The 19525-nt window shown below is 49.9% G+C and overlaps 1 protein-coding gene across 5 annotated transcripts in view; it reads left to right on the top strand.

The window, feature by feature from the left end:
- The window catches only part of PHACTR3 (phosphatase and actin regulator 3), a 288306-nt gene that overhangs the window by 37466 nt on the left and 231315 nt on the right, over positions 1-19525 (top strand). The window contains exon 1 of one of the 5 annotated variants that reach the window (XM_017891222.1): positions 1-494. The exons of 3 other annotated variants lie outside the window; for them this stretch is intronic. In XM_017891222.1, coding sequence (XP_017746711.1) covers positions 377-494 — 118 coding nt within the window. In that variant the 5' untranslated portion in view covers positions 1-376. The remainder of the gene's footprint in view (positions 495-19525) is intronic. One more of the 5 variants, XM_017891228.1, reaches the window with a different exon arrangement.

Raw genomic sequence — 19525 nt, 5'->3', positions numbered from 1 at the left:
ACCCCCTGCCCCAAGCACGCAATAAACACTGACAAGAAAAGTTTTATTTCCTGGTTCAACTTTTTTTTTTTCCTGGAATATATAGACTGAAGAATGGGAATAAATAGGACTAAATAACAAAGCGAGGCCGCGCACGCCGGGATGCGCCTGGCTGCAGCCAGCGAGGCCATTGTCTCCCCGCCCTGAAGCCAGCCCCGGCGCCTTTCTCCAGCTCTTTTCCTTTCCCGGCCCTCTTTTTTTTTTGTTTGTTTGTTTTTTTTTAATTTTCTTTTTTAAAAAGACGCCCCCTCCAGCCCCCTCGCCGGTGACCTTGGCCGCCTCGGATGCTCTGATTCCACGCGGCTCGCTCTAACTTGTCCCCGCGCCGGCCGGGCCCATGGCCGCGTCGGAGGACGGGAGCGGCTGCCTCGTGTCGCGGGGCCGCTCGCAGAGTGACCCCAGCGTCCTCACCGACTCCTCGGCCACCTCCTCCGCGGACGCCGGGGAAAACCCAGGTAACGGGCTGGGCGGGGGGCGGCGGGCGGGGTCGGGGAGGCCCGAGGCAGGTGGCCCTGGGAGCAGGACCCCGCGCGGCTCCGCGCCCCGCCTGCATTCGGGGAGCCGCAGCAGGAACCGACTCTCGGCCCCGAGGTTCCTATCCCCAGTCTCGCAGGGCTGGGACGCCTCGGAGCCCTTTGTCCATAAAAGAGCTGATTTCCTGGGTAGAGCCAGGCGCTGCAGCCTCCCCTCCTTTCCGTTTGGTGAGCTCTGCCGTCCTCTTGAAGGGGGCTTCCCTTCCTCGGGTGCTGACCGGCTGGGAGAAGATAGGCAGAACCGTGGCCGCCTCCGCCCAGCGCCGGTTCTGGGCCCTTCCCTCCCTCCCCACGGCTGGGCCCCAGCTCCGGACGTTCCCGCTTGGGCATCCGCTCCTGGAGGGCAGCGCTCCTCAGCTGAGGCCACCGCGCTGAGGGCTTCCACCGGGCGCCTGACTCCAGCGGGGCCTGGCGCACCTGGGCGCGCCAGCCCCCCGGACAGGTGTGCTGGGCAGAGCCGCCGGCAGGGAGAGGAAGGGCGTGCGCCAGGACAGAGCCCGGTTTCGTGACAGTGTGTGGACTCCATCCACTCTTCCACCCCCATGGCAGCGTTGATTGTTTAGGTGATAAACCGGTCACAAAGGCGTCTATAGGGCTTGATTGATTACTTTCCAGAGAGGAAGAAAGGCCTAATAAAGCAGGAGGGGGGTGGGCTGTGTGCGCCTGTCACCATGGAGACGCAGGAAGCAAAGTGATCATTAAAACCTCTCTCCACCAGAAGGCAATTTTCACTTCACAGGGAGAAGTCTGGGCTTCTGAAATGTAGGGTTCAAAAAAAGAATCAAAGCTGGTGTTTTGGTATCAAGCCACAGGACTCAGTTTTGTGTCTTAGAGAAGCACAATTCCTTCGTAGATTCTGTTTTGATAACAAGTTGCTTTGCCTGTCTTTGAGGACTTATTCTCTCTAAATGCAACAACCCCAAATGGGGACTTGATCATGTTAAATGGTGGGCATCAAAGTAGAGATAATCCCTGGGGCCCGGGTGAAGACTGGCTTTGTGGGGAGGGATTCCTTCACTGGAACACATCAGAGCTTCCCGATAAACTGCCTAGAGGAGAGGACCCATTACAGGCAGCTGTGTGGGCACTGGAACCCCCCCCCCCATTTGAAAATTTAAACAATAAACCCGTGCAAGTATTGGAATATTTCTTTGTTAAGACTATTGACACTGTGTCACTTGGTCAAACTAAGTTACCAGCCTGAATAAATCTCTGACTTTTCTTTATCTGGGAGGGCAGGTTAATTTCCTTAGAGTTTCAAGCAGAGGCTGCCATGGCAGACCCTTAAGCCTTTAATTAATCCTTTTACTAGGAATGGGGGATTCAGCCTTCAGCACTCCATGATGGATTGCCTTTCTCTGGGTTGGAGAGGCGCATCCACAACTGTTCCAATCGTGGAAGTTGAGTGGCTCCTCATGAGAATCCTTCCCAGCTCCCTTTGTCTCCCTGGCAGTAAAAGGAAGCAAACTTGAAATGGAAATTATGGAGGACTTGGCTTTTTGGCTGTCTGTGAGTTTATGCCTCTGTGGGTGGGAGCGGAGGGTTGGGCAGGTGGTGCTGGTCCATGAGGGAAGGAGGAGGAAGGGCTGGGATGCCTGTGATTAAGTTATGCGTGGGAGGGCGCAGGCTTGAACTCTCCTCTGGTGCAACTGGTCAAAATGGGACCCAGGGAGCAGGTGTCAGAGGTGAAAAGTCTAAAGTATGTGCAATTCTATGAGCAGTAAAACCTTACTAAAAAGCACCAAGCAATTAAGTATTTATGGATTGTGTGAAGCAGACTGTGTTTCTGTTCTAGCAGAAAGAGAATCAGAATCATCAAGTTGGAAGGAACTTGGAAACTTGATGGAGGAAGGGCAGACTCGGAATATTTTCTGTAAGCACCTTGCCTGGCTGGCCTGTTGTGTGCCTGCATACCTCTTTTGATGGTGGACTCACTTCTTCCTGATGTAGTGCATGCTTGTCTTTGGGCAGATCTATTTAAGAATTCTTTTTCCAGTGGTTCCAAGGGGTCTGGTATTCATCAGTCCTGATGGGATCTTCTCCTGCTGCATGTTACTCTGGGCTTTGAGAGAGCCTGCAGTTTTAGGTATTGAAACAACCTCAGTCACTTCTTGAAAAGTCTAGGCCCTTCACCTGCTCTCCCTAGATGGCCTCCCTTATTTGTCCACCTGCTGCTCTAATGTGAGACTCCTGAAAATTGAACCTGGAACTCCAGCTGTGGAATAACCTCACACATAGTAAAGAAGCAGAGCTGTCTCCTCCTATCTAAATTCTATAATTTAATGAAAGAGTCCAAGGTTGCGTTCACCCTTTCCCTGCAAGGGAATTTTTAATGCATCAATATTCCCTTTGCAAAGACTCCAAGCATTCCTCGAAAGGTGAGCTGTGTTTTGACACATCTTTCTCCCATTCTCCCCTGCTGGGAATTGAGCGGCATCCTTTGGGAATTTTCCGAGTGTTTTATATACTTGTGTTGCTTGGAAAATGGCACACGGGAATGCGCTGGACTCACAGCTCTTCCATGAGTGGTTCTGCTCCACACTGGGTCTTGGAGATCTTGCCTCATTGAAATATCCATCTCCCTTTCCCTTTTAACACCCACACAGGATGCCAAGGAACATATTTTTCAGTTTAGCCATTGGATATTTGTATTGTTTCCAGGTTTTACCCACTACAGACAACATAGCTGTAATTACCTGGGCACAAACTGCCTTGTACTCACCTGAGAATTTCCTCTAGGGTGTGTGTGCGCCAGCTCGTGGGATGTTGAGGACATAGGGGACCCACATATTTTATTTTAATGATATTGCACCCTCCTAGAAAATGTATGAATTCACACTCTTTCCATAATCTATGAGAGTGACCTTTCTCCAAACCCTTGCCAACACCTGAGATCATCAATCTATTTTTCTCTAGCACGAAGGGTGACAAATTGTTTCTTGTGTTAATTTGCAGTTCCCTGATTGCTAGTGAACATAAGTGTCTTTTTGTGGCCTTATTAGTGCATTAAATCTGCCGTGGCCAGGTCTGTGGCCATGGACTGTGTGGCGGGGATGAAATATTTCCCCTAGGCCTGACCTTCCTGCCACTCTCACCACTGCTTCATTAATGGGCCTGTCTGCACCTTCACAATGTGCCTCTCTATAAATCCGTGCTCCACACCCATGAGCATGGTTAGGTGTTCTTCCAAAATAGAAATTTAATCAAAGATAAGGAAGCATCCCCTGATCTTTCCTCCTTTGAAGGAGCTCATGGTCATGAGTTTTGCTTCCTTTTCTTCCGTCTGCTCTCAGGCTCTGGGACTAGGCTTCTGCCCCCTCCACATCCTGGGGCCAGCCCTGGCATCGGCTTCAGCACGATGGTGGCCTCCTTCTTGTTGGGTCCCAGGCTGCCTCTTGGGCCTTCCTCAACATGATCCCATCACTGCTCCTCACCAGCCATCCCCTGTCCCTCGGCTGTCACTGCCTTGCTCTGTCCTGGCTCCATGCCTCTCCAGCTCCTTTCTCCAACTCCCTGGCTCTGAGCTCCAGACCTTTGTGTCCTGCTGGATCCTTCCAGTCCTTCAGACCTATGCCCCACCCCAGTGAACTCTGATCTCATTTCTGATTTGCGCCTAGCACTCTTCAACACCTGGGGTTCTTGTCGGTTTCATTCTCTGTGGAGTGTCTCTTCTAGACTGGGAGCCTCTTGAGGACAGGGAGCTTGACCATCACCTGAAGTGCTGCACCCCTGAGCTCAGCACAGAGCTCAGATGCAGGAGACTTTCAGTAAGCATTTGTGGGACGAATGGGCACAAGCCCCAGGCGCTAGTGTCTCAACCTATATGGCAGTGCCTGACCAGGCAACTGGTCACTCCTGCCAGCTAGATGGGGCCAGAGAGTGCTTGAAGGGCAAGCAAGGAGGAGCCAGCAGCCACATCCTTCTGCAGGGCCGGATCCAGGTCTGCTTTACTACCTGGAGAGGGAGAAGCCTCTCAGAGCATCCTCCCCTATCGTGAGCTACAGACGGATGCACAGACACATTCCCCAGGCCCTGGGCTCAGGGCATCCCATGCTGGCCCCTTCCTCCTTCATGCCACTCTGCTGGCAGACAGGTGTGGGCTTGTGCCTATGGCCACTTCCTTCATCACCTGCGCACCCTTATCAGCCACACACCTTCAACACCAGGCTCTGTTCTTGACACCTCCCTCTCCCACGGTCGCAGGTCCGCTGGACACTGGCCTCCTGGAGCCCACCCACTTGTTTCAGGTCTCCCACCCCACCCTCACCCCACCCCACCAGGGTTTAGCTCCTACCTTCCCTTTCCTGGACAACCTCAACATTGAGTCTTGGTTCTCTTCCTCTTACCCGTTTTCCTGTAGAACAGGAAGTTTCCAAAATGCAAATCTGGTCTAGTCTCTCCTTTGCCTCAAACCCTCTAATGCTGCCCCCTGCCTGGGCGTGGGAGAGGGCGGAGGCAGGAGCCTCTTTTGTCTGTACTGTGGCTCTTTCTAGATTTCTTCCTCAAATGTTCTCTTATTCTGGAGTCCTGGGTTCTGAGGATCTCCCTCTGGTCCCTTGTGGAGTGTCTACATGGCTTAATTAGTAGTAGAACTATGCAGTAATTACATTGTCAGCTTCTTCAGGGTTATTAAAAACATAAAAGCTAGATGCTTAAAACATACTGAGTTTGAGAACTTAGAGTTTTTTATTTTTTTTTTTTTGGATTATGAAGACATTGCCTGTTCGTTATAGAAAATGGATGCTTTAAAATTCCTTTTCCCAACTGGGCATGTTGGCTCACACCTGTAACCCCAGCACTTTGAGAGGCCTAGGTGGGCAGATTGCTTCAGCCCAGGAGTTTGAGACCAACCTAGGCAACATAGTGAAACCCTGTCTCTGTAAAAAATACAAAAAGTTAGCTGGGTATGGTGGTATGCTCCTGTAGTCCCAGCTACTTGGGGGGTTGAGCCAGGAGGATCGCCTGAGCTGGGGAAGCAGAGGTTGCAGGGAGCCAACATCATGCCTCTGCACTCTAGCCTGGGTGACAGAGGTAGACCCTGTCTCCAAAGGAAAAAATATCGTGTTCTCTGCCCCCTTCCCACCCTAACACCACACAGAAGCCAATGACAATGAACCCCTTTGTGTTTAGGACCTGCCAGGTACCAGGCGAAGCTGGAACCTGGAACAGCAGACATGAGGAAGTCAGGCCTGGGGCACTCTCCAGCCTCACCTGCCTTCCTCGTGGTCATAGGAGCCTGTTTTCAGTACCTCACTTGGCACTCCTGGAGATGATCTCATTTGTTTATTAGACACAATTGTTTATGGTCTAATACAGTAGCCACTAGCTACATGTGGCAATTTAAATCTAAATAAAATAAATTAAGATTCTGTTTCCTCAGTTGTAGCCACATTTCAAGTGTGCGGGAGCCACATGCAGCTGTGGCTGCCGTACTGGATAGTGCGGATCTAGAACATTCCATCCTTTCGGACAGCTTTGTTGGACAGTGCTGCTTGGACTGTAAGCTCCCTGAGGGCAGGGCCTTGTCTGTGGTCTTCTTGGCTGTGTCACCAGTGCTAGCACTGTGCTAACACCTGGTAGTTCCCCAATGAATGCTGATGGAATGGATGTGTCAGAGTGATTGGTGTGGTCTTGAACACTCCTGCAGGAAGGGACCCTCAGCCTTCCTAGTCTCATCATCTCATCCTCTGAAAGGGAGGGTACATAGCAAAGATAATTTCCTATCCACACAGGACTCATTTATTTCAATTCAGTGAGTTTTCCCAGAGAACCTGCAATGCAGCACACTTGGCCCTTGCCAGAAGGGCCTCTTTGGACAAGAGAACAATGAGATGCAAAGAGATTCTTTCCCTGGAGCTAAATAAACGTGTCCAAGTCCTGGCTCAGTCATGGACAAGCTGTGTGACTTTGGGCAAGTCCCTTTACCTCTCTGAATCTCAATTTCCTTTAATGTAAAATGGCAGGCATTATTGTCCTTAAGTTCAGAGTGAGTGAGGATAACTGAGCTGTTGTCTTTAACAATGAGTAAATTTTGAGATGCAGCTTTAGGAGGCAGATACCTCCCCAGACATTCTCCAGTCCCCTTGAGGTAATTCCATCTTTTGTTAACAAAGTCATGGCGGCAGTGACCACAGTGATGCATACAGCAGGGAGTGGGAGGAGGAGCAGCCTGCGGGTCGACCCCAGCCCTGCTCTGTGCCTGGCTGAGCTGGTGAGCCTCTCTGAGCTCTGAAATGTGAGTAAGAGCAGGACTGATCTGGCTAGGGGCCAGGAAGGAGTCATGGGACTGTGTCCCTCAGTGACCCAGAACAGCTTCAGGCACCAGGGTCATTCTCAGCGAATGGTGGAGGAAAGAGGAGGAGGAGGATGTGGTTCCTGCTCGGTTTCTGGATTTTGGGCCCCTGGCTCTAAAAGGCTCCTCCCTTACACTTTCCCATTCTCACCTTTTTGGAGGCTGTGCCTCCCCTACCCCTGCCTCCCTGTCTGGCCCCAGGTCCACCCAGCCTTGGATGCTGCTCCCCAGCTCCCTTCCTGGCTCACCACCTCATGACTGGAAATCTCCTAGAGTCCCCTCACCTTCGTACATTATTCCCTCTGGTCTGGTGATTTGGGGATAGCACACTGGTTGTCTTGAAATGGGATTTGAATGTGTGTTTTTGGGGATTGTTTTACTCTGATGAGTTTGTTTCCTTTGCAAGTGTATCTTCAGGGAAGGTGCTTTATAGGGGAGGGTGTCTGTCTGGAATGACACAGGTGAGCCTTGTTGATGCTAGTCCTGTGGCATGGCCAAAGCATGCCGGAGGGGATGGTGCAGATAGTGGCTGTGTCCTGGGCCCTCCCCGGAGGTTTAGCCAGGGCAGCATTTAGGGGAGGATATGAAATGTCACAGGAACAGAGGTAAAAAGAAAAAGTTTGAAAAAAAAAACAAGTATATTAGTTTGAGACCTTTTCTTATTGAATTTGAGAGCTGGGTTCTATTCCATGTACTCGAAAACTCTTTAACATAGGGTACCAACCTGCAGTGTCTGCAGGGCCAGGACTCCCGCCGTGGGAGGGTCAGGGTGCATGCCTGCTGGGGCAGAGCTGCTTCTTGCCATGCAGAAATGTGGGCCCAGGCAGGCGAGACTGTTTTTTTTTGTTTGTTTGTTTGTTTGTTTGTTTGTTTTTTTCTGAGACAGAGTCTCACTCTGTCACCCAGGCTGGAGTGCAGTGGCACCATCTCAGCTCACTACAACCTCTGCCTGCTTGGTTCAAGTAATTCTTGCCTGCTGGGTTCAAGCAATTCTCCTGCCTCAGCCTCCCGAGTGGCTGGGACTACAGGTGCGTGCCACCATGCCTGACTAATTTTTTGTACATTTAGTAAAGATGGGGATTCACCATGCTGACCAGGATGGTCTTGAACTCTTGACCTCGTGATCTGCCCACTTTGGCCTCCCAAAGTGCTGGGATTACAGGTGTAAGCCACCGTGCCTGGCTGACCATCCTGTTTTAAGAGCGACACTGGGAATCCAGATTTTCATATGAGATGTTGTGTTAGGTGTTTGTGTTGCTATAAAGAAATACCTGAGACTGGGTAATTTATAAAGAAAAGAGGTTTAATTGACTCACAGTTCTGAGGGCTGTGCAGGAAGCATGGTGCCAGCATCTGCTCCTGGCCAGGCCTCAGGAGGCTTCCAATTATGGCAAAAGGCAAAGGGGGAGCCGGCATATCACACAGTAATGGTGGAAGCAAGAGAGGGACGAGGAAGGGGGTGCCCTGCTTTTTTAAACAACCAGATCTTTTATGAACTGTCAGAACAAGAACTCCCTCAGCACCCAGCCATTCATGAGGAATCCGTCCCCATGATTCAAACACCTCCCACCCAGCCCCACCTCCAACCTTAGGGATTCCATTTCAACATGAGATTTGGAGGGGACAAACATTCAAACCCTATCAGATGTGATTTTTAAATATTGGCAAGTTTATCTATTAGAGATTGGGTTGACTTTATGTAATAGAAAACCTAAAGAACACTGGCTTAAAGAAGATAAAGGTTTTCCTTCCACCAGAAGTCCAGACAGCATAATGGCGTCCCTGTCGCAGGGTGAGATGCTCAGTGAATTTTATACTGAATTCTGGTTGCAACACGGTTGCTTCACCTCCAGCAACAAGTACATTTTATAGGCAGGACAAAGAGGATAGTGAGAGCCACAAGGGTGTCCACCTGCCAAGTTTGACATTGCCTTCTTGGGAGCCCTGCCCAGTGACACCCACTTATACCTCTTTGGCCTGAGGGCATCAAATGGCTACTCCCAGCTGCCAGGGAGCCTGGGAAGTGTAACTTTTTCTTTTTGTTTGTTTGTTTGTTTGTTTGTTTGAGATAGGTGTATTGCTACCCCTAACAAGAGCAGGTTCAGAGGAAGGGGAGGGTGTGAATGACTATCAGGTAGTGAACTACAGTCTCTGCCCTATCAACTTTATAAAAGCACCGTGTGACCAAAACAAAACATGTCTGGGAGCTGCATGTGGCCTGCAGTTGCCCCTTCAAACCTCAGATAGAAAGAATCTCATGGGAAGACTGAAGCAGTTTTTATGTTTTGTGCCATTACTAAGACATTAAAGGTTGAGCTAAGATGTGTGATCCAAGCCTAAACATTACGTCCATTCAAATTTTATTTAACGATGTCCAGGGAACAAGATAGGCAGGGTCACTGTTCCTCATAGAGCCAATCATCTGGTCAGTGATCAACGGCTGGAGTGAAAATGTGCTTAGTGTCAACTCTTGTTATAAAAGGAGCCATCATGCTTCCTTTTATTGAATATTCCTCTAAACCCCTGAGGTAGGGCCAGAAAGCTAGGGAGGCTGAGTAACCAGCCCATGGTCACATTTATATAAAGGGGTGGCTTAAAGAGGATCTTGAATCCAAGTGAGTCTGAGGCCTGGCCCATCCCTATCTGCACCACCCAGCTTCTGCCTCCCTCATCCTGCGTCTTACTGGAAAGTGGTCTTCTGTCCTTTACATGGAATAGATATGTGTGTTTCACCCCCATTCCTGGCTCCAGCCATCTAGCTGACAGATGTATACATACCTGTAGTCGCAAAAGCACACAGAGGCAGATGTACTCTTTCATTTCCCAGTTCATTTAACCAGAATGGCCACTGGGACAAGATTTATTTATTGAAAGTCAGGCAAGGTAATGGCAGCGAATCAGCTGTCTGCAGAGTCGTTGAATGTCCCATCTTTAATGGGCTGGGGCTTGTGTTCCTGTTTGTTAAAGCAAGTCAGTTGGATGGGTAGCTTGGCAACGCACCTTATCTAATGGGCACGACATCTGTACACTTTGACATTGATTAGTTGGCAGCCACGAAATGGATCTGCCCTGCACTGAGAAAACGGGAGCTGCAGTTATATTACTTAAGAAGTGTACTTATTATATGTACTATGCTCCTGTTTGTAATACAACCCTTTTAAAAAGTCACCATTGGTCTTGCAATACTCTTCCCAATGAGTTGTATTGTTATGGCATTACTTTCTGGTTCAATTATCTCTTGAAAGTTTGTATCCATGTATAGAAAAAGTCGTTGCCTTATTGTGATCACTAGCTCTGGGGTTTCAGTGAAGTCAGGAAGATATGCCAGAAATGATCTTTCTGCTTCCCTTTGGCAGGAAGACGTTGTCCCAGGCAGCGTTACTCCTGGGGTGGCTGCGTTTCTTGAGTCACATGGGTCAAGTGGTTGCTGACTTTGGCACATTTATTGGCTAGGATTTTGTGCACAGCTTCTGAGATCTGATGACCTCCACGGAGTCAGGACTGTCTTGTCACCTGTTTTTCGGGGGTCTGCCTGGCTTCTGCCCCACATTCTTTATTTTCCTGTTAGTCTCTATATACAACCAGAGATACAGGTTTTCCATCGAGAGGGGTCCTATAGGAGTGTTCTTTCCAATCAAGCTTATTTACATAAAAAAGAATATGACTTAAAAGTAGTAATAATGTACTGGTGGTAATACACAGAAATATGTGAAGAAACCATGCTACCTGCTTGGAAGACACAGGCATGCCAAAAACTACAAAGCTGGTGTACAGGTTTCAGTGAAATGGGGAAATGCTGTTGTAAATTTTCATCTTGGTCTTGTGGCCCGGCCACGATTACTTACCTATTTGCTGACGCATTAAGCACTACTGGGTGCACGGAGCATGGTGTGAGGGCGATGTAAAGAGGCATCGTGCATCCGAGAGGCTCATGGTCTGGCTAGGGGCATAACATTTTCACAAGTAAAATGACAGGACACGTATATAATAAGTGCCAGGCCTCTTCAACTTGTCCCTTTCTGTGCTGTATCCCATTCATTCTCTGGCAAGTATCACAGGCTTCTGCAAAAGAAATCTCCAGACCTCAGTGGTCCTACATCATTGAGCTTTCAGTCCTTGTGTTTCGGAAGGTTGGCAGGGTTGAAAGTCCAGGCTGGCTCTTCTCTGCGCATCTGTTATCCTTCTTGGACCTGCGTTCTAAACCAGCCATGTTAGTCTTGTGTAGTGGTGAAGATACGTGGGACCTCTTAGGGCCTAGGCTGGAAACCTTCACTCATGCTGATTCCATTAGCCTATTGGCCAACTTCAGGTCAAAGGGAGGGAAATACACTTGACCCCTTTGTTTGGAGGAGCAGGAAAGTCATATGTAGACACAGGAGAGGTGGAGAATTGGGACCAGTCTGGTAATCCACACATTAGACTTATTTCCCTATGTAGTCTGTGGGCTCCTGGAGTCAGAATCATCTTGGAATCTCCTGCCACCTCTGATAGGGTGATGCCTTGACATTGGATGCCAACAGACAAGGTCTGTGGGGTGCTTGCAGATACGTGGACTCTGGTGTCAGACTGCCTGGGTTCACTGTGTGGCTTTGGAAGATCTATCTAACATCTCTCTGATCCACAGTTTTCCCATCTGCAGAGTGAGGATTACTTTACTTATATTAATACCCCCTTAGACGGGCAGTCATGATGCTGAGATGAGATGATTTCTATAAAGCATTTAACTCAGTTCCTGGGACACAGGATGATCCTGGTCACCATGAGCTAGCATTCACCTCCTCCTATCACTGTGGAGAAGCCTTCACCAAAGGCCATGTCTTGGTGGATGAGAGCAGGAGGCTCTGATCTGGTGCAGTTTTGAGGCTCCCAGATGCCCTTGTCTCCCTTTGGTCCTCAAGATGCAGGAGGGAGGGTTTTCCTGGCCTGAGCTGCTGGGTGAAATTGGGCATCCCTCTAGAACTTCCTCCCATCACCCTGAACTGCCCTGGAGCTGGTTCAGGAGACTGTTGGCATGTGCCGGGAAGCTCCTTTCAAGGTGTTGCACCACCCTGATTTCCTAGTAGGGGAGCTGGCTTGAGGCAGTCAGAACGCTGAGTTGGGTGAAAGACCCAGGGTCAAAGACTGAGTCTCATTCTAGCTGGGACATGAGGCTGTGGCCACGCTGAGCTGACCATGAGTCCCTGGGCTCCTTCGGGTTGCCTTTGGGCTCAGGAAGGAACCTGCATGTGGACACTGAGCTAAGGGAGCACCAGCTGTTTGCTTTGGTTGGTTCTTTCCCCTAATCCTTGCAAGTAGCTGGTTCTGCTTTGATGTGAAATAACAAAAGATTTAGGGAAAATTTATAATTTAGCTCTTTTTTTTTTAATGAGAAGGGTGAGTTTTGGAGCAAATTTAATACCATGCCATGTGGGGTAAGCTCAGAGCGTCGCCTGTGCTCTCATTCACCTGGGCTGGCTTTCCCCGCTTGCTTCCCCACTGGGAGTCTAATACAGCCTGTCTTTTCCTTAAGATCATTACTTCAAACAGTGTTGACATTTTAATGTGATTATTTTCCTGCAATATTTTTCCAGCCCTTTTCTACTTGGGGACTATATTTGTATCCTTTTTCTTTGGGGATTTGTGTTGTTCCAGCTCCATCCTGGGCTGTAGAATAGAGCTATGCTCATAGTAGGTTCATGGTAAACAGTGATTGACTCTTGGGTACATGATAGTGATGCCTAGTACCCCTCCTCAGACCTATTCCCATGTTCCCATAAAAAAATTAAAATCGAGGGGGAAAAACCCAAAACAACAACAACAAACAAAGAGTTCCATGATGGCTTCAGGTTAAATAGTCTCACCCTGGTGGAAATTCCTGGAGCAAATGAGCAAGCCGGTGGCCAGGAGCCTGAGTGTGACTTCTCAGGAATACGCATCACTGAAAGTGAGCCCACACATTCATTAACAATTGGTCTCTATGTGGTGTTACAAAATTAACTAATAACAATTTATTCCAGAGGATATTAGCATAGAGCAGCTATTTTCTTACAGGAAAAGAGGGATTCCAGTCATTTTTTTTTTTTCTGTTTTGTTGAACTGATGGTTGCATCTTGCCTGGTGAAATCTTTAGCAGGGAGGAGGTAGAAGTTGTTCACTTTAGCACCCAGGGGCTCAGCTAACGTCTCATGGGGCTGACATTCAGGGTGCCTGTGCTAGGTGGGGAAGGGAAATTAAGCGGCTTCTTTCCACAAACGAGAGCCTGAGTAGAAAAAAGAGGCATAGCTCATGGCACATGTCATTTCTCCCTTCGTCCCTCCTTCCATCCCTCCCTCTGTCCTTCTTTCGCCTTCTCTTCCAGCAAATTTAGTGCCTATGATAATGTCAGGGCTGAGGCTGGGCTTGGGGAATAGCACAGCAAGCAAACCTGTTGCCTCATCCCTGTGGGCAGATAGTCTGGTAGGTGATGAGCTTGGATCATATCAGCTCACAGGCAAATGCCCCATCCAGCTGTGGGGAGGCTGCCCTGGAGCATGGCGGGCTTGTAGAGGGATTGGCATGTCTGGAGATCTGAGGGAAGGGTCCAGGGGAGGTCACTTGAGTTAGAGCCAAAAAGTGGCTTGGAATTAACTAGCCCAGCAGGGAAGGGAAAGATATGGTAGGCCGAGAGATCGGCAGTGCTAAGGCCAGGTGGTGGGGGCAGCTTCGGCTGGGGCCAGAGGCAAGAGAGAAGCAGGAGTATGGCGGGATGGGGATGCAGGGGAGCTGGGAGCCAGCCGGTTGGGGACCCCTGGACTGGGGAGGAGCTTATCTGCCATGGAGGAACCATGGGATGTCTGAAGAGAGAGGTGTGAGTGTGTGCGTGTGTGAGTGTGTGTGACAGAGACCAAGAGACAGTGTGATCAGGCACATTTCCAAGCCATCACTCTGGCTGGCCATCCCAGGCAGAAATGGGTCCCAGGAAGGCAGCAGAGTGAGACCAGGAAAGAGGGTGTGGCAGCGACACACGGTGGGACCTGGGCTGGGGTTTGCAGAGCTCATTCAGAAAAGGGGCTGGGCCTACATTGTCCGGAATAGAATCTGTGCAGGAGAAGAGGCTCAATCTCAGCTTGGAAGGGAAGGGCCGGAGAGGGAAGGGGAGGGCGTGTGCCATGAGGCACCTATGTGGTGTCTGGGCACCCCATGGTGCAGCCAAATGCTCTGCCCAGGACCCTCATGCAGGAGCCCTGAAGCCTGTGCAAGAGTTGCTGTCTCAACCTGAGCAGGGCTGAGAGCCTGGACCTGTTTGGAGAGAGTCTGGGGTAGTGCAGGATACTCGGAGACATTGCCTAGGGTGCCCTAGGATGGACTGTGTTTTCTTCCTTATACATAAGAAGCTGGAAAATGGGAGTTGGATGTGGATTCCTTGGACAAAGTTTCTTTTCCTGGCACAATGGAGCAGGGCTGCTGGCAGGGGTGGATGCTCACTACCTCCTGTGTGCTTCTCCTACTGTGAGCAAATGAAGTCTCTCCATGACCCATATCCCATATAGCCCCTCCCCTGAGTTTGGCAGGGACCAGCGACTGTGACCGGTTTCGCCCCCATGCGTAGGCTGTGTTACAGGCACAGGTGACTTAAGAAAGTATGAGCCTTGGAGGGCCTGCCCTAATCAAGGGAGCCTTAAAGTGGACAAAGTTCTTCCTGGAGATTGAGACTGAAAGCACAGGATGGAAGCGGGGGGTGCTGGTTTGAAGATGGAGGGGACTATGTGGCAGGGAGTGTGAGTGACCTCTAGGAGCTGAGAGTAGCCCCTGCTGGTGGTCAACAGAGAGATAGGGATCTCAGTCCCATAGCTGCAGGGTTCTGACTCTTGCCAACAGCCTGAGTGAGCACGGAAGTAGAGTCTCCCCTTGAGGGAAGATGAGAAGGTACCCCACTGACACACCGGTTTCAGCCTTTCGGACCCCGAGCAGATGAGAAGGCACCTGGGCTGACACACTGATTTCAGCCTTTGAGACCCCAAGCAGAGGACCCAGTCCTGCCATGTCCTGACTTCTGACTTATGGAACTATGAGCTAATAAGTGGGTGTTATTTTAAATCCGTAAGCTTATGGTTTTGTGTTATGCAGCAATGGAAAACTAATACAGGGAGGGAGGTTTACTGCTTTCATATTACAGGGGAAAGCCTCAGGTTCAGAGAGGTGAAGGGCTCATCTTGGTCACCTGGCTACCCTGACGGAGCTGAGATGCAAAGCTATGCGGCCAGATTCTGATGCTTCTGCTCTGTGCTGCCTCGGTTTCCTGAGCTGTGAAATGGGCTGGTCATGGCATTGTCCTGAGGTCACAGGAGGAGTGGCCTGGAGGCTGTGCCAGCTGTGAAAGTGTCAGGGCCCTTGTGACTGTTGTCACCCTCCCTGTGGGCACACAGGACCTGGAGGGGTACCCCTCCGAGGCCCTCCCTGGCTCCTCACACTCACCCTAACCCCAGAGTGTTTCCATGGTTACCTGGTGGCTTTACTAGTGTGACTCTCAAGCTGGCCCCATATTCACTCCTTTTTATGTGTATTTCTAATTTCCTTTAGAACATTTTTAAACTTTTCACTCTGAAATATTTTAGACATCTAAAAATATCACAAAATAGTAAAAAATAACTCCTGTATACCTTTCACCTATATTCCCCAAATAACATCCCACTTAAGTACAGTAAGTCATCAAAACCAAGAAATTAGCTTTGGTACAATACAATTAACTCATCTACTGACCTTACCTGAATTGAGTCCATTTTTCTGCTAACATGCTTTTCTATCCTGTGATCCCCCCGCATCCCATGTGGCATCCGGCCAGCACGTCTCCTTAGCGCCCGCCAATGTGGGACAGTTCCTTAGTGTCTGCATAGCCTGATGCCTTGGAAGAGGACTTTCAGTTATTTTGTAGACTGTCCCTAAATGAGGGGCTGTCTGATGTTTCCTTCTTATTAAATCCAGTTTATGCGTTTTTGGCACAAATCCCCCATAAGTGATGTCGCTGGAGACCCCTAGGTCAGTTGTACCAATCCTGGTGATGTTGACTGGTTGATCAGCCAGATGTGTCTGCTCTAAAGTTAACACTTTCTTCCTCTTTGTAATTCGTCAGCATTTTGTGGGAAACGACCTTGAGACTGTCAGACATTGTTTCTCATCATACCTTTTCCCGCCATGGGAATCCTCGCCTGCCAGTTGTCACCATGGTGTGTGTTCAGGGGTGGCTGTCTTTCCGTCATTTCTCTTAAATGTATTAGTGAGTTCCATTACTCACTAATAAAGGAAAGCTTCCCCCACGCTCCGCTGTCTTTATTCACCTGTTTACTTATGCTAGTGTGGACGCCTGCATGTATGTTGATCCTGTGGAGTAGAGTCCACTGCTGTCATCTTCTTGTTGCTGGAACTGTCCCAGACATGGCCACTGGGAGCTCCTTCAAGTCGGCATCTGTGCCAGTGGAGTGCTCCCATCATTGTCTGAGCTCTTTCTTGCTTTCTGGCAGCATAAGACGCTCCAGGCCTCCAGGTCCTCGCCTCTGCTGAGGTGCTTGCTGTGTAGAATTTGGGAGGGTGCTTTCAGGGGCTGTGGGCTCCCACGCCTGCTTCCTCCTCATCCTTACAGACCCCTGTGCAGGTCGGTTATTTGTAGGTGAGCACCCGGTGCACACAGACTGTGATGTAGCCGGGTTCCCCAGGGAGCAGGTGGCAGGGTTGGGGCTTGCCCAGACTCCTGCTCTTGCCCTGTGGAAGGACCTATGAGTCAGACCCCACACGGGGATTAAGTGGGGCCATGCTGGGCAGCCCATGTCAGCCTGGCACATCTTGGGAACTGTCCATGGTGTCAGAGCTGGGAGCATGGTCTTGGCACACATAACATGCCCCGTTTCTCTCTTTCTTCTGGGGTTCAGGCATATTTCTGGTGCATGATAAGATCTTTGCCTCCTTCCTGTCTTTCTTGCCCTCATGGGTAGCCCAGAACCCTTTGTAGATTTTCCACGGTGGCCTTTCCCAGGTAGGTAGTGGCTGGCAGTGGCAGTCTAGCCTTCCTGCCTGCCTCAGTGGCCTTCCCTACAGGAGCTGTACACAGGTGACAGGGAGCACAGGCCACCGTCCCCTGGGGAAGTGTGGGGGGCACAGTGAGCCACATCCGCCACATACTGTGTGCCAAGCTGGAAAAGAGTTTGGGGTTGCAGAGGACAAAGGAAGAGAGGTCACCTTTGCAGAATCACATGGCACTTAATTTGTCTTACCTCTTCCCTACCCACTCCCCTCCTTTCTTCCCAGAGAGAAGAGGCAGCTCCTGGGAGAAGGCACAGCCTCTGAGACTCACAAGCAGATCTTTTAAGGTCAACTTTGCCATCTGTCTTTTAGGCGATAACCTTCACTATAGCTTTTTCTGCTTATTTTTGTCAAAAGTCATTGGGAGAATGAGTCATTGCGTGTGTATGCGTGTGTGTTTGTACATGTGTATATGTGTGTGTATGTGCCTGTACAAGTGTTTGTGCTGGTGTGCACGTGTGCATATGTCCCCTGATTTTTTGTGATAACTTCCCCTCATTTTCTTTGAAAGGCTGAAAGGGACTCAGGGTCAGGGCCATGGTGCATCCCTCCTGCAGGGAGCTGGAGCCAGTGCGCCCGGGTGCCTGAAAGCTGGCCTTTGGGTCGGGCTTCAGCCTCAGCCCTACTGACTGTGCCTGGCCAACCTCTGTCAGTCCCTTCATCAGGCCATGCTTTGGGATCTTCCTCTATAAACTGGGGACAATGCTAGTTCCTACTCCTGGGGTGGGTATGAGTTCCAGATAAGGCACGTGACCTTTGCAGGATTTTGACATTACAGTAATATAACTGTAATTTACCTTCTGGTAAATGCTCTGTTCATGTCAGTTAGCAGAGTAGAAAGTGCTGGCCCTGCTGACACAGCAGCCATCTCCTGATTTGCAGTGGTCACTGTCTCAGGAGGAGGCTGCTGTGCGACTGCTGCAAGGGGTGTCCCCTGTTTGCTGGGGAGGACAGAGATTGTCCCAGTACCTCGCTGCACACAGAGAGGCCATGTGTGTCTCTTGACCCTTCAGCTCCACACTGGGAATGAGGGAGACCAGGGGTTAGAGACGTCTCGGGACCTGAGCTGGACATCAGCTCCCATCTGTCCATCTGCCCTTGGCTACCGGGGGAGCCGGCTCTGGCCAGGGCTGATGACTCCTGGCACCCACCAGGAGATGCACATCCTGTTTGAAAGCTGTGAACTGCTATCCAGAGTGTCTGGGCTTATCCTGTTGGAGCAAAACCCCTGGGCTAATATGTAATCCCATTGTGAAATGGATTTTGAGGAGGGCTTCTACAAGGATTCTAATTTTACAGCAGCTTTGACCAAAAAAAAAAAAAAAAAAAAAAAAAATCTTCAGCAAACACTCAGAACCATGGTTCCTGTATGCTGTATAGCTTTCAAAACACTCCCCACCCCTTGGAAATATAGGCAGGGAAGGGAAAATAAATGCTTTTGTGGGAGGCAGGAGTATTATTGAAAAAAAAACTCAACAGGCTTTTTAAAACTGGAAAAGTAGAACACGCGCATGTTGAAAAATTCCAGGGCGGCTGGTGATAGGATGGGGTGGGGTAGGTATGCCAGCTCCACATGGATCAGGCTTGGTCCAGCCCACGTTACGACCTGCCAGCTGTCTGCTTCTCCTCTTTGGCTTCAGTTTCCTCATCTACAAAATGGGAATTATAGTATTGTCCGCATGATGCAGTTGTTGTGGGGGTTAAATGGTATGATCTGTCACGTGCCTATTATATGTATGTATGCATATATTATATGTATATATTCAACAAACATTGACTGTCTTTTTCGTTAGCGAAAACCAGGTCTCTCTGGCTGTGCACCCGTCTCTTGTCCTGCGATAGCTGCTGATGGGTTTCTTATGTACGCTTTCAGGAAATTTCTACACATTTTTTTCTTCTTCTTTTGTTTTTAACATGAAAGGAAACATACACTAGCCCCTGTTCTGTGCCTGGCTTTTTCCTCTTAAAACTGTATCTGGGGCATATAGATACGAAGTTTGAAGGATATGTGGGAATGGACCAGATGAAGGTGGGGTGGGGATAGTGACCACTGTCCCTGGCAGAGGAACAGCGGATGTGGTGGCCCTGCGGTGGAAGGGGCACTGTGTGAGTATGGGCTGAACAGCAGGTGCATGGGAATGGGGAGGTGGCTCGGGTCTGCTACACAGGACAGGGAAGACCAGGTTGAGGGTTTTTGTCTATGTCATGTGGAGTGATGGAGAGCTGCTGACACTGATGGAGCAGAGGGTGACCCGCTGATCTGGGACTCAGAAAGGTCACACCACTTCTGCTTTGGCGCCCCTGGGTATTGTGTAGAGGGGGTGTCCTGTTTTGGTTTCCCAAGAGGGGAAGTGAACCTGCTGGCAGGAGAAGTGGTGGAGAGTGGATGGGAGCTGCTGGTGTGTCGCCTCTCAATTTGGAGGGTGGGGACATAAGAATGGGAAATGGGGCCGGGCGTGGTGGCTCAAGCCTGTAAACCCAGCACTTTGGGAGGCCGAGATGGGCGGATCACGAGGTCAGGAGATCGAGACCATCCTGGCTAACACGGTGAAACCCCATCTCTACTAAAAAAATACAAAAAGCAAGCCGGGGGAGGTGGCGGGCGCCTGTAGTCCCAGCTTCTCGGGAG

The sequence above is a fragment of the Rhinopithecus bieti genome, unplaced genomic scaffold, assembly GCF_001698545.2.
Source record: "Rhinopithecus bieti isolate Rb0 unplaced genomic scaffold, ASM169854v2 scaffold_20477, whole genome shotgun sequence".
In the NCBI taxonomy this organism is placed as follows: domain Eukaryota; kingdom Metazoa; phylum Chordata; class Mammalia; order Primates; family Cercopithecidae; genus Rhinopithecus; species Rhinopithecus bieti.
The sequence above is the reverse complement of the archived record's forward strand: the minus strand, read 5'-3'. Positions and strand labels throughout refer to the sequence as shown.